At 49.1% G+C, this 10,849-nt stretch overlaps 1 protein-coding gene and 1 pseudogene across 4 annotated transcripts; one reads left to right on the top strand and one right to left on the bottom strand.

Annotated features, from left to right (window-relative positions):
- Positions 1–913: 913 nt before the first annotated feature.
- LOC136461807 (protein NRT1/ PTR FAMILY 8.1-like) lies at positions 914–7,482 on the top strand. Of its 4 annotated transcripts, XM_066461119.1 has the most exons (6): positions 914–1,101; positions 3,915–4,433; positions 4,834–4,944; positions 5,179–5,341; positions 5,480–5,697; positions 5,799–7,482. In XM_066461119.1, exons 4-6 carry the CDS (start codon positions 5,233–5,235, stop codon positions 7,212–7,214), a joined length of 1,743 nt encoding a protein of 580 aa, XP_066317216.1. In that variant the 5' UTR covers positions 914–1,101; positions 3,915–4,433; positions 4,834–4,944; positions 5,179–5,232; the 3' UTR covers positions 7,215–7,482. The 4 variants fall into 4 exon arrangements, with proteins under 4 accessions (XP_066317216.1, XP_066317217.1, XP_066317214.1 ...); XM_066461120.1 differs by lacking the exon at positions 3,915–4,433; XM_066461117.1 differs by lacking the exon at positions 4,834–4,944.
- Positions 7,483–8,503: 1,021 nt separating this feature from the next.
- On the bottom strand, positions 8,504–9,738 carry LOC136461460 (uncharacterized; annotated as a pseudogene).
- Between the last annotated feature and the right edge of the window lie 1,111 nt (positions 9,739–10,849).

Here is a 10,849-nt window from a genome sequence, read left to right as displayed (position 1 = left end):
AATAAAACTCGCATCTTCTCTCTCTTCTCGGAATCATTGTCACATCATAAAATATTTACGTGGCAGCCTATTAGAGTAGGAGTAAGAATTCGCACGGAAACTTTCACCGACAGTGGCCCTATCAGGGCGTCCTCAACAGTATGAGACACCAGCTAGCTTATACATGTTATGTCATTGCCACTTCATCATGTGAACCCCACATGTATATGGTTTTTTATTCTATATCTTCTCTCCTTCCTCTCTCATTCTTTATGAGCATGCCCACAGACTAACTCGTTTTATGAGCGAGATAGATGCTGAGATAAGAGATAGTATCTTCTCTTTTTCATCTTCTCTCCCCTCCACTTAAAAAAAAAAGTGCTGATATAGGTTGCTATGAGCTGCTGAAGTGACACTGTTGACAACGCCCTCGTCGCAGAAACTTCCTCACGGGCGACGTGATTAGTTTTGTCCTCAATAGCCCCGGCCCTGATCCCAAGGGAGGATGAGAAGTTGATGAGCTAGGGCGACGGGGACGAGAGGAGCAGCTAGCAATAGCAATAGCAATAGCAATAGCGGTCAATTAGCTGTGCTCCAACCAATCAGCTAGCGTTTCGCCTCCCGCATCCCAACGAGAATTAATACACGAGCAACGGCGTAGCCGCGACGCAGCGGACGCCATGCCCGACCGCGACCGGTCGCAATCGCAATCGCAATCGCAATCGCAATCGCGTCGGACGGAGGAGTCCACCACTAGCGCTAGCCGCTAGGAGAGGAGGAATTATTTGCCGATCGCGTTCACTCCACCGGCACCAGGACCGAGCCGAGCGGTTTGCCGTGCGTGCGTGCGGTTCGGCCCGCTCCGTCCGTCGGGCGTCTGCCGGCCCGCGGTTATAAATACGGGGTCAAAGGCAAGCGGTTGTTTCGTCGCGCTCCTCTCTCCTCTGTCCTCTCTCCTCTCTCCTCTCCCTCCTCTTCGCGTTCGCGGCCCGGCCAGAGAGACAGACCTCGGCGGCGACGACACGATCGCAGTGGTCAGTGGCCGGCCGCAGATTCTCTCGTCGCTCCCCCGTCCTCCAGCACCAGCAGCGCCGCCCTCGCCCTCGGCCGGCTCCAGTCCAGGTACGGCCAGCCTCCTCCTCCTCCTCCCTCTCCCTCTCCATCTCCTCCCTCTTCCTTCCCCTGCCCGGATTCCCCGATCCGTCCACGAGCTTTGGTTAGAACCAGAGTCCTGGTGCTAGAGGACGAATCTCGTCTCGTCCCACCCACCCATTGTTTGTATTTTCTCCCCTGTTTTGTCATAATCGCTTCGTCTCTGTGTTTAGTCACGCTGTTCGTTTCAGATTTTCCGTCCCCTTGTTTTCGACTGTTCTGAGAAAAGAAATACGGAGTACTACCTTGTATCTGGCGCCATACATATGGCACCACTGGCAGCATATTCCGGCTGGTGTCGAGAGCTGAGACAGCGAACGGGTCTGCTGCTCTGGTATTCTTGTGGTCTCTTTCTCTTGGATATTCAAAGATCCCCGGCCGTCGTGCAACACCTTCGCTTTCCTTCTTCCTGGCACGTGTGGTGAGTGAGTAGCAGCTTACGCTCGCGCGCATGCAAGGAGAGGAGAATTAGGCAGGTTCGATGAACCTGGCTGCTTTGCTTTGCCGTGCCAACCATAAAACTGCGCACTTCTCCAATTCAGGTTGTACCCGTATTAACCACCCTGCTAGTACTTCGTTTATAGCAACACCAATGCTAGCTAGCACACACGTACTTCTGTCTTTGGATTTTTGGATGGGCGGCCACTCAATCCATGGCCCCTGCTGGCAGCCTGTCACACGGCTAGCAGCCTAGCACCACCCTCTTTTGCTCGCGGACTCCTTTCTCCTGGTCGTCGCCTAGCGCTTGCAGCGCATTCATTACGACTCGTCGAACGTTAATTAAACAGGCCAGATGTTCGTTCATAACAATGATGCTGCCATCATCAGGCACGTCACTGGATACTGACCCCGTCATGTTGACATATTCAAGTAGTACTACTCTCGATTCCATCGTGTCATTGCTAGGAGACAGCGCTGTATCCAGTGAGGCAGTGACGTGGGTCGCCCTAGCAATGACATCGTGTCATCTCATCTCTAGCGGTGTTCTGTTAAGGGTTTGCTTGCTCGCCTGGTAACATTTCAGGTGGGCGGTGCGGATAGCCTTAAGAAGAGGTGTGTTATTCAGTTTTCTTGGAATGCCCAGCCCTTGGACCGGTAGCCAGTAGTAGTAGGTCAGTTTTAGTACTCCTTGGGAATCCAAAACATTTCCGTCCTCAGCCCGTCATGTGAGACGCCACCCGAGATGTTGATCCGGATCCGGTGTCGCGTCAGGTCGTTTGGCTGTTTTGTTTTACAACGAGAAGACTTCTAGGCCATGTTTAGATTGTAAAAAATTTAATCCGATAAATAGTAGCACTTTCGTCTTATTTGATAAATATTGTCTAATCGTAGACTAACTAAGCTCAAAAGATTCATCTCGTGATTTCTAACTAAACTGTGTAATTAGTTATTTTTTTATCTACATTTAATACTCCATGCAAGCGGCTAAAAATTGATGTGATGGAAAGAGAGTGAAAAAACTTGGAATTTGCAGGTGATCTAAACAAGGCCCTACTATCTGCTATTTCCATTCCAGCGGGTCACATCACAGTCCAACGAGTCCATCGTTTTCTCAAGGCACGCAGAATCTGTCCACGTCCCCATCTGAACGCGCCAACACTGCGTTGCTTGTCGGCTTGGGCGGGCGTCCTTGTCGCGCGTGACCCTTCTCTGCGTCCATCCGTGGGTTTGCAGCAGTAGTTGACCAGTTGCTGTATAAGAAATCCAATTCTGCTACCCGACGTCTCCGCGTATGAGTTACCCCCTCAGCCGGAAAAAAAAAATACAATTCTAGCTTTAAATCTAAACACGATGCGTATCCAGATTCAAAGTTAAAATTGTGTTTTTTTCTAGACTGAGGTAGTACGAATCATACTATCAAATTCACACAGCACTCGTTTCGGTGCATTTGGGAAAAAAAAGGGGGGGGGGGGGGGGGGGGGGTGTGAACCAAACCTGTACCTCCCTCCTGTTGTCTGAACTACTTGAATTTAGTGTTTGGCCATTCCCACTCTCAATCTGAACAACGATACAGTAGAGCACATGCGTGTAGTTGTAGGAGTATCTCTGTTAGTGAGGAATTCAGCGGAGCCCATGTCAAACACTGGAAAATGACAAGATAAGGATGCGTCACACTCACAGTAGGGAGTTGCTAAATCACAGGCGTCTAATTTCAAGCATATGGTCTTTAGGTGTGAAAGAAAAGAAAAGAAAAAAAAACTGGCATATTTCACTCTCAAAATAGTATAGATGGCTCCACTCGCATATTTCCCATGCGAGTGTTTGTTAAAAACTGGAAAATCACAAGACGAAGGTGCAACAAGGCATACTCCCTTTGTCCAAAAAAAAATTGCAATTGTAGGACCAGACACGGATACTAAGAAAAGATGGAAAATTATAAAAATGCCCCTAGACAGTTCAGCCACTGCACAATCCTCTACCATCCTGATTGCTCGCTCCTCTCTATGTCGTCTTACCATTCAGGAGCTTTCTAGAAGATACTCCAGGAACGAGTGGATAGGAAGGCACACAACGCCTGTTCGTGAAGGTTGTGGCCGATTTTTTTATTCGAGTGCAGCAACTTTTTTTTTACAAGAGAAGCCGAGAAGGCATGTGTCTGTTTTGTTCTGGGTGGGTCCCATGCTAGTTGTGGTCCATGTGTGCACTTTTATGGGAAAATTTTGAATAGTAGGATTGCGTTATTTTTAGGACGGAGGATGTATATATTATTCCAACCTCAGTCAAATAGTGTTGCACGACAGGCTTGACTGAAACCCTCCTTTCCCTCTCTTGTGAACACACAGCTGTTCAAATGGAGGAAGCAGCACTGCGACTGCCACGCCTCGTTTCGATGATTCCGAAGGCCCCACGCGCCAGACGACCCCACCTGTGTGCTAGTCTCCCGGTCATTCCACAGCCACCAGAAGAGTCGATGCACGTGGTCGCTGATCTCTGTCAGCCGGCTGTCACCAAGCCTGCCACACCACACCAGTCGCCATAGCCGCAAGAAGATCCCTCAATGGTCGCCACAGACACAGGACACCAGTCGGGTCAAGCCGTCCAATCCTGCGCGGCCAAGCTTTGCCCAGAGACCATCATTGTTCCCCGTCTTTAGTTTAGTGGGACTGGGAGGTGGGAAAGCGGCAGGCAGCCATCAAAAGAGGCCCCAAAGTTCTTGGTGGCCTAGCTGGATTGGATATTTGGATGGGTGTTCTTCTTGCCCGCCTACTTCTACTTCTTCTTGTTGGCTGCGCACGGCACCAGCATCTCCCCACGACACAAGCCGTGCGCTTCTTGGACTAGGGGACTAGCCCTTCGAGCAGGTGCGTACGAGCGGCCTCCTTGCCTTCCTGATTCCGTCCTGGCATGGCATCTGCATCAGCAGTGCAGATGCCAGATGGTGGTAGAGATTTGGAGAATCCCAGTGATTCTGAATCTTTTTCCGTTCTCTGCTTCGTCAGTTCGGGTTTTAAGGTTTGACTGACGCCCAATTGCTCTCGGCGTGGGTTGGGTTCGCCGTAATTTCTTGCCTGTAGTTCACTTTGGGCACTGATGATTGCTGATGTCTAGAGTCTGAAACGGGCTGAGTTAGATTCGTTTCAGGTAGATTTTCTTATAGATTCTGCCTTCTGGCTGATGCTTGCGGCCTGTGCTCAACGATCGCCACGGACCTGTATAGTGTTCATGAATCATAGCTCGGTGACCAATTCCTCTGCTAGGCAGGTTTATCTCAAATTCGGAGCTTCCCCATTGTTATGTGAAGAAATCAAAGTGGTTGATAGTGAATTTGAGCAAAGATTCCGCTTTTCGCCTCCACCGAAGTGTGCAGTAAAGGCGATGTTTCTTTTCTTTAAGAAATTTGGTCACGTTCTGTTGCTGCAGTTCTTCATGTTCACGCCTAATCTGCTAATCATAGGGTTCGTCTTTTAATAATAATAAAAAAAGAACTGCTAATCATAGAGGACACTGTGATTGTTTCTGATTGTCCATGATTCCCTTTACACATTGTTCAGTCTAATCATGCAAGAAGAATCGTTCACACCCTGAAGAATCGTTGCATATTTGCAGGACACAGGAGGCCACTCTGACTCTGAGCTGCGCGTCACCTGAGTGACGGACGCCATGGGAGAGGTCGCGGACATGTACACCCAAGACGGGACGGTGGACAGGAAGGGGAACCCCGCCGTGAAGAAGGACACCGGCAACTGGCGGGCCTGCCCCTACATCCTCGGTCAGTGCTCAGTACACTCTTGTGTCTGTTTCTTTCTAGGAGTCGTCGTTTGTCCATTGCCGCTCTGCTTTGTGCTTGCTCTGTTTGTTTGTTGTCCACTCCACTGATGGCATGGCAACTAATACATACATGGTTCAGCGAACGAGTGCTGCGAGAGGCTGGCCTACTATGGCATGAGCACCAACCTGGTGCACTACATGAAGACCCAGCTTGGCCAGGTGAACAGCGTCGCCTCCAACAACGTCACCAACTGGAGTGGGACGTGCTACATCACGCCGCTCATCGGCGCCTTCTTTGCCGACGCCTACCTGGGGAGGTTCTGGACCATCGCCAGCTTCATGATCATCTACATTTTCGTAAGATCGTTGCTCGAATCAATCCGTGGTTTGGTTTCTTTCCCATTGTCATGATCTGACGAAGAGATGGCCACCGTCACTGTGGTCGGTCGATTTGACAGGGCCTGGCGCTGCTGACGATGGCGTCGTCGGTGAAGGGGCTGGTGCCTACAGGGTGCGGCGACGATGACGTGTGCCACCCGACGGACGCGCAGGCGGCAGTGGTGTTCGTGGCGCTGTACCTCATCGCGCTGGGCACGGGCGGGATCAAGCCCTGCGTGTCCTCCTTCGGCGCCGACCAGTTCGACGAGAACGACGAGCGGGAGAAGAAGAGCAAGAGCTCCTTCTTCAACTGGTTCTACTTCTCCATCAACATCGGCGCGCTGGTGGCGTCCACGGTGCTGGTGTACGTGCAGACGCACGTGGGCTGGGGCTGGGGCTTCGGCATCCCCGCCGTGGTCATGGCCATCGCCGTCGTCAGCTTCTTCGTGGGCACGCCGCTGTACAGGCACCAGAAGCCCGGGGGCAGCCCGCTCACGCGCATCGCGCAGGTGCTCGTCGCGAGCGCGCGCAAGTGGAACGTGGCCGTGCCCGCCGACAAGTCGCGGCTGCACGAGACGCTGGACAAGGAGTCCGGCATCGAGGGCAGCCGCAAGCTGGAGCACACGGACCAGCTCGCGTGCCTCGACAGGGCGGCCGTCGTGACGGCCGAGGACAGCGCCGCGGCGGGGTCGGCGACGGCGAGCCCATGGCGCCTGTGCACGGTGACGCAGGTGGAGGAGCTCAAGAGCGTGATCCGGCTGCTCCCCATCTGGGCGAGCGGGATCGTGTTCGCGGCGGTGTACTCGCAGATGAGCACCATGTTCATTCTGCAGGGCGACACGCTGAACCAGCGCATGGGGTCCTTCAAGATCCCCTCGGCGACGATGTCCATGGTGGACACCATCAGCGTCATCGTCTGGGTCCCCGTCTACGACCGCGTCATCGTGCCCATCGTGCGCTCCTACACCGGCCGGCCCCGCGGGTTCACTCAGCTGCAGCGGATGGGCATCGGCCTCGTCGTCTCCATCTTCTCCATGGTGGCGGCGGGCGTGCTGGACATAGTGCGGCTGCGCGCCGTCGCGCGGCACGGCCTGTATGACAAGGACGACCACGTCTCCATCTCAATCTTCTGGCAGATACCGCAGTACTTCATAATCGGGTGCTCGGAGGTGTTCACCTTCGTGGGGCAGCTGGAGTTCTTCTACGACCAGGCGCCCGACGCCATGAGGAGCATGTGCTCCGCGCTGTCACTCACCACAGTCGCGCTTGGCAACTACCTCAGCACGGTGCTGGTGACCATCGTGACACACATCACCACCAGGAACGGCAACATCGGGTGGATCCCGGACAACATCAACCTCGGCCACCTCGACTACTTCTTCTGGCTGCTCGCCGTGCTCAGCCTCCTCAACTTCCTCGTCTACCTCGTCATCGCCAGCTGGTACAAGTACAAGAAGACGGCCGATGATAACCCGGACGCCAAAGGGGAGCACTGATGGGCAGGCCAGTTGAGCACTGCAGGGCTACACTACAGCATTAGGCCGACTCAATGAACCGAGATGGCGAAAATGAAGTGATTTCTCTCTGTGGTTAGCTGTCGGTTTGTTTGGCCACAGTTTGTCTGCTTAAAGTCTTAAACGTACTAGTCACTGTAGATGTCTGGGGCGAATTCATTGGTTAGATGTCATGTGTTGGTTTTATATGCGCAATGCTCGATCCCAATGATCATTATCTATATCGAAATAAGTTGAGCTCTTACTAAAACCGCGTATTATTGAATCCAAAAGAGCAACGAAACCAAGCCGCCTTTGACCAGTTAACTAATTATGGTTAAATGCTATTTAGTTTATTTCTTCCCTCACTCAAATTACGTAAAATTTCATTCTAGTTTATTTGATCAAGTTTTTAGGTCGACCTAATGATCCAAAGTAACTAGAATTTGCATCCCTAACTATTACTAACGAGTAGTTCTTCAATTCCTGTTAAAAAAGAGTAGTTCTCCATTTGGCCCTATTCCTACCGGCGGTGAATTTCCTACTCATTGATTTTGACGAAGTAATTATATGAAAACAACGATGCCGAGTCCTGAATTACAAATTGTAGTATCATAATATGTATGAATTGCTAGTCCATCGATCTACAACGATGCCGAGTGTGAGGCGCCACGTACGGCTCGATTATATGCTTCTCATGTGGATCAATCAATAGTTACAAGGCCCATGTTAAATTTTTTAGCTTGGACAAAAAGTCCATTTCATCTTCCTTAACTATAATATAAGTTCGATTTACTTCCCTCGATCGCGCCCTGGCATTCAGGGAGGAGAAAATACATGGGGGTGGGAGAGTAGAGCAGATTACAGGGTGATTAAGGGGGTGTTTAGATGATTTTGGAATGGTAAAACTTTCAGCCCTAATTTTTCGCTGTAAATCATTTGGCATTCAAACTTTACATCTTGGATATTTAGATACATGGCAAAACTTTGCACTGTACCAAACAAAGACCGATTTGTCCTCATTTAATGCATGATTTGGTTCATTAATTGTCACTCATGCAAAGCCATGCATGCTGGGCTGCTGCTGCTCGCCCTTGCTGCTGCTGCTGCTCGCAATCGCTTGCTGCTGCTCCCCATTGCTGCTGGTAGCACTTGCTACATGCCCGGCAGTGTTTTCAAACAATCAAATATTACACTTTATTGCACAATTATTGAATAGTTCAACAACTCAATTGTCCTCAACTATACAAATCACTCACACACGTTACATTTGAAGTACACTATTCCAATTGTCATGATCGGTGTAACAAACCAAGGGCAATCGAGTCACGGAAAGCATTCATCATTGCAGATTCATCCCTTGTCGGCATTTGACGAGTACATGGCTGAGAGGCCGATGCTTCAGGTGGAACATAGTTCTCATCATGATCACAACGATCAAAGTCCCTATCCACTATTCCACTCGTTCTAATGAAGTTATGGAGTGCCATGCATGCAATGATAATTTGGCTTTGCTTATGAGGTGGATAACTTGGCATTTGCAACAACATCCTCCACTTCATCTTCAAAACTCCAAACGACGTCTCGATAATATTTCTAAGAGATGAATGTGCGTAGTTGAAGATCTCTTTTTTACCTTGTGGCTCTGGGCCATCTCAATACTCTGAAAGATGGTACTTGGTTCCCTTGTAGGGCACAAGGTAACCTGAACGGTTTGGGTAGCCGGAGTCCACCAGATAAAATTTTCCTACACAATAGAACAGTTTTGTAAGTTTCACCTAGTTCAAGTAGAAGCTACAAATGGAACGACATAAAGGAGTTTACCTGTAGGTTTATGTGGAAAGATGTGCCTGTACTTGGTCATAGCATCAGTGAACACTCTCATGTCATGTACAGAACTAGGCCATCCAGCAAGAACAAATGTGAACCTCATGTCAAAGTCACAAACAGCCAGCACATTTTGTGTTGTCATGCCCTTGCGGCACATGTGCTGAACCGGCTTATTACTTAGCACCACACATGGTATGTGAGTGCCATCTATTGCTCCTATACAATTGTTGAAGAAGAGATGAAACCTAGGGTTTCTCAATCTAGGATGAATTGTTCTGAATTTTGGGTCCACTGGCTTAATGATGTCTACAGCTAGCTTAACCACACATTGCAAAACTTTTTCAAAGTTGTTGTGAACTGTGCCTAGTGATCTCTAAAATCTATCCTCAGCTTACCTAACTAACTGTGGTGCTCCAAACATCCAAAGGAACATTCCTAAAGCCTCAACAGAGGTACTCTTGGTACTAGATTTCAGGCCATATGACTCAACTAGCAGATCATGAAGTCGATGGAATATAGTTGGGCTCATTCTAAACATGTTGTAGCAGTTGTTTCTATCTCCTAGCTTTCTCTCTACCCATTATAGTCCAGTTAGCAATGGTTGTCTCCTCTCAGCCCTACTACAGTATTTGTCATGGTGAATAGCAAACAGGTACATACTGTTCATAAAATCATTGTCATCATCCTCAAGAAGCATTCTGTAGATATCCTCATCACTTGATTCATCAGAATTGTCCCCGTCCCTCGCTGCATGAGCATCCTAACACATAAATGCATGACAATCTCAGTTATATATGCCAGTAAAAAATTGATCATGCATCACAAGCTCACATCACAATCACAAATGAAATTCATTACACGGTTCAACAGACATAGTGCAAATACAACAGACTTAGTTCAAATGACACATTTACTACAATGACAAACATAGTTCACATGACATGAATTGTTCAAATGACAGACATAGTTAAGATAAGAGGATCTAGTTGTTGACCCCGGTAAAGTACTCGATGAAGCCCAGCCTTCCTGTTGGTGTAGATGTTCCAATGAAGAACTCCATGCTGTCATCATCTTTGGTGATCTTGTGCAGATCATACCACAACTACTTGTTTCCTTCGTCTACACCACACTCTCGAGCCAACTGCTGCACATACCTAATCTTTTCTGCTCTGGCAACCTCCTTCTGCTAGGCAAGCTTATGGGCAATCTGCTGCTTGTTTTCCAAATGTTTCTTGAACATCAGATTCCTCTCAGCTTGAATCCTGGCGTTCTCGCTCATGAACTTGTCCATGCTCCTAACTGCTGGGCTCTTGGACTTCTTGCTGGGACTCGAGCTAGTGGTGCTTGTGCTGCTTGATCTCTTTATGGCTACTAATGCTAACTAGGGTCTGAACATCAAGGTGCTCAGGTGGCTCCTCCTCCTCTTCCTCATCCACAGTGACACTTTCTCTAGGAACAAATGAGGTGGAGCCATCAACAGCTACACCATGGAATATTTGGTCCAATTCATTGATGTAACCTAGCCACCAACACTTGCATTTCTTCCAGTCTGGGTGGCCCTGCAGAACTTATCTTTGTGAGCAAGGGTAGATCTTACTAGACATAAACAACAAATAAGCAGTTTGACAATTACCTTAGTGTTGTCTTCCTACCATTGATCAGTGGCATCAACAGTTCCATCGGATCTACGACCTAAGCCAGTGTCATTGCATAGTCTTTGTATGAATTGCCAATATCCCTTTAATTTCCTAATCCTATTACCGATCTGGGTTCTATCATGAACCAAATTGGATGCAAAATAGTACCTT

The sequence above is a fragment of the Miscanthus floridulus genome, chromosome 6 (assembly GCF_019320115.1).
Source record: "Miscanthus floridulus cultivar M001 chromosome 6, ASM1932011v1, whole genome shotgun sequence".
Classification (NCBI taxonomy): Eukaryota; Viridiplantae; Streptophyta; class Magnoliopsida; order Poales; family Poaceae; genus Miscanthus; species Miscanthus floridulus.
Note: the sequence above shows the minus strand (reverse complement) of the source record. Positions and strands in the feature narration are given on the sequence as shown.